Genomic DNA, 1,701 nt, shown 5'->3' with positions numbered 1-1,701 from the left:
GGGGGGGAGGGTCTGCACGAATTTCGACGTTGGCGAATATGAAGGAATTGAGGATAGTATTTACACCGATTGACACGCATCAATAGACACGTTTGCTATGAAAATTCGTCGACGTTGCAGGTGAATCATTCAGACGGCTGTGTTTGCGGATAAACATGAACTCTAAACAGAGGAATAGCCCTCCCAATCTCCCGACGTTCGGCTAAAACTCGCGAGCGTACAGGGACAACCGGCGCTCTACGTGCTCGTCGTAAATCGATACGTCAGGTGTGAATTGCGACGCGTCGCAGCGTCGTGGCGGCGGCGGCGGCGGCGGCGGCGGCGACGACGGCGTTGCGACGGCTTTTATTTTTAATAGCGGCTCTCGTGTGTTCGCGTGCGTGTTCATGGAGCGGAAGCACTAAATTCGCACGATAAGCACGCTACGCGCGTCAAACGTGTCTATCGATTGCCCGGACCGCGCGAGAGGGGGATGACAAGACGGGTTGTAGGCAGATGATAAGATGAGAAAAAAGTAAAGTGACAAGAGAACACACAGGAGGCGCCGGAAGGTATATGTAGAAGAAGGGACGTGGCAGGACGTGGAGCACCAGTGGCAATAGGTGCAATAGGTCATCGCAGGGCGGTTCAAGGGGTGGGAAGGGGGAGGCCGAGAGAGCGGAGGGAGACCGAGAGCGGGGAGTGGGGGGGACGGCGAGCAGTTCAATGAAAATCATCGTAAACGGAAGGGGGGCGGAAACTGCGAAACGGGGGGGCACACACACAGTGGGATCGGAGAGAAACGCGAGGTGGAGGGTAGAGAACGGGAGAGCGTTCCGCCATGCCGACGTCGTGGGAGAAAGACAGCGGGAAAGAGAACGCCAGAGAGCTTGCGCAAGCTTCGACCCGCCGCAGCTCCGATCGGCGGACGGCGGCAGCGGTTAAGCCAGCCGCACGTTCCGAGTTTTCGTGCCAGCAGTCGACTCGCAGCCTGGCTTTCCAACTGGCACGTCGGAGTGCTTTCTCGTACTGTGCCCTCTTGCTCCCTCGTTTCGTCCCTCTCCTCTCCTCCGGGTTCTCTCTCCTTCCCCTCGCAGTCTCTCTTTTAATCTTTCTCTCCCTCTCTCTCTCTCTCTCTCTCTCTCTCTCTCCCCCCGCTCTTCATCCCCGGTGTTTCATATTCCATTCTCCGCGACATGACGCGTTGATGATCTACACGCTGCAGCGTAGAACCAACAGCGGCGATAGTGCTCGTTTGGGACTGGAAACCACCACCGCCGCCGCCGCCGGTGGTGGTCCGTTACGAGATCAATTCAATTCTCGAGGAATATCCTTGAAGCGTCTTTCGAAAGCTCTATGTGCGTCAGTGCGCGATTAAGAATCGCGAGGAAAACTGTGCCAGGCGTCGTAGTCCTGGTCGATACGTCAAGGACGACGATAATGTAAATTCCAGTTCGAAGAACCGGTTCGCTTTGGAAAAGACCTGGTCTGTCCTGATGAGAGGGAAGATGGCACACTCGAAGGGTTCCGCGTGGAGGATATCGCCTCGGTGATTTCAATCGGCAGAACGAGCTCTCCGAAGATCGGAGTGATCAGGGTGAAATCGGAGTAATCAGGGAGCATGAGAGTGTTATGGTAAAGGTGCGTGAATGGATGTACGTACTTCATTGTCGACGCGACAGTAGTTAAATTACTCCAACAAGTTGTCCAACAAAAAAAAAA

General features: G+C 55.1%; 1 protein-coding gene across 3 annotated transcripts in view; it reads left to right on the top strand.

Annotated features, from left to right (window-relative positions):
• Positions 1 to 1,089: 1,089 nt before the first annotated feature.
• LOC108747404 overlaps positions 1,090 to 1,701 on the top strand; it is a 10,238-nt gene continuing 9,626 nt past the window's right edge. For 2 of the 3 annotated variants that reach the window (XM_018484829.1, XM_018484830.1), the window contains exon 1: positions 1,090 to 1,620. In XM_018484829.1, the coding sequence (XP_018340331.1) occupies positions 1,612 to 1,620 (9 nt within the window). In that variant the 5' untranslated portion in view covers positions 1,090 to 1,611. Of the gene's footprint in view, positions 1,635 to 1,701 lie in introns of all 3 variants that reach the window. The other variant, XM_018484831.1, reaches the window with a different exon arrangement.

The sequence above is a fragment of the Trachymyrmex septentrionalis genome, unplaced genomic scaffold (assembly GCF_001594115.1).
Source record: "Trachymyrmex septentrionalis isolate Tsep2-gDNA-1 unplaced genomic scaffold, Tsep1.0 scaffold2, whole genome shotgun sequence".
Classification (NCBI taxonomy): Eukaryota; Metazoa; Arthropoda; class Insecta; order Hymenoptera; family Formicidae; genus Trachymyrmex; species Trachymyrmex septentrionalis.
Note: the sequence above shows the minus strand (reverse complement) of the source record. Positions and strands in the feature narration are given on the sequence as shown.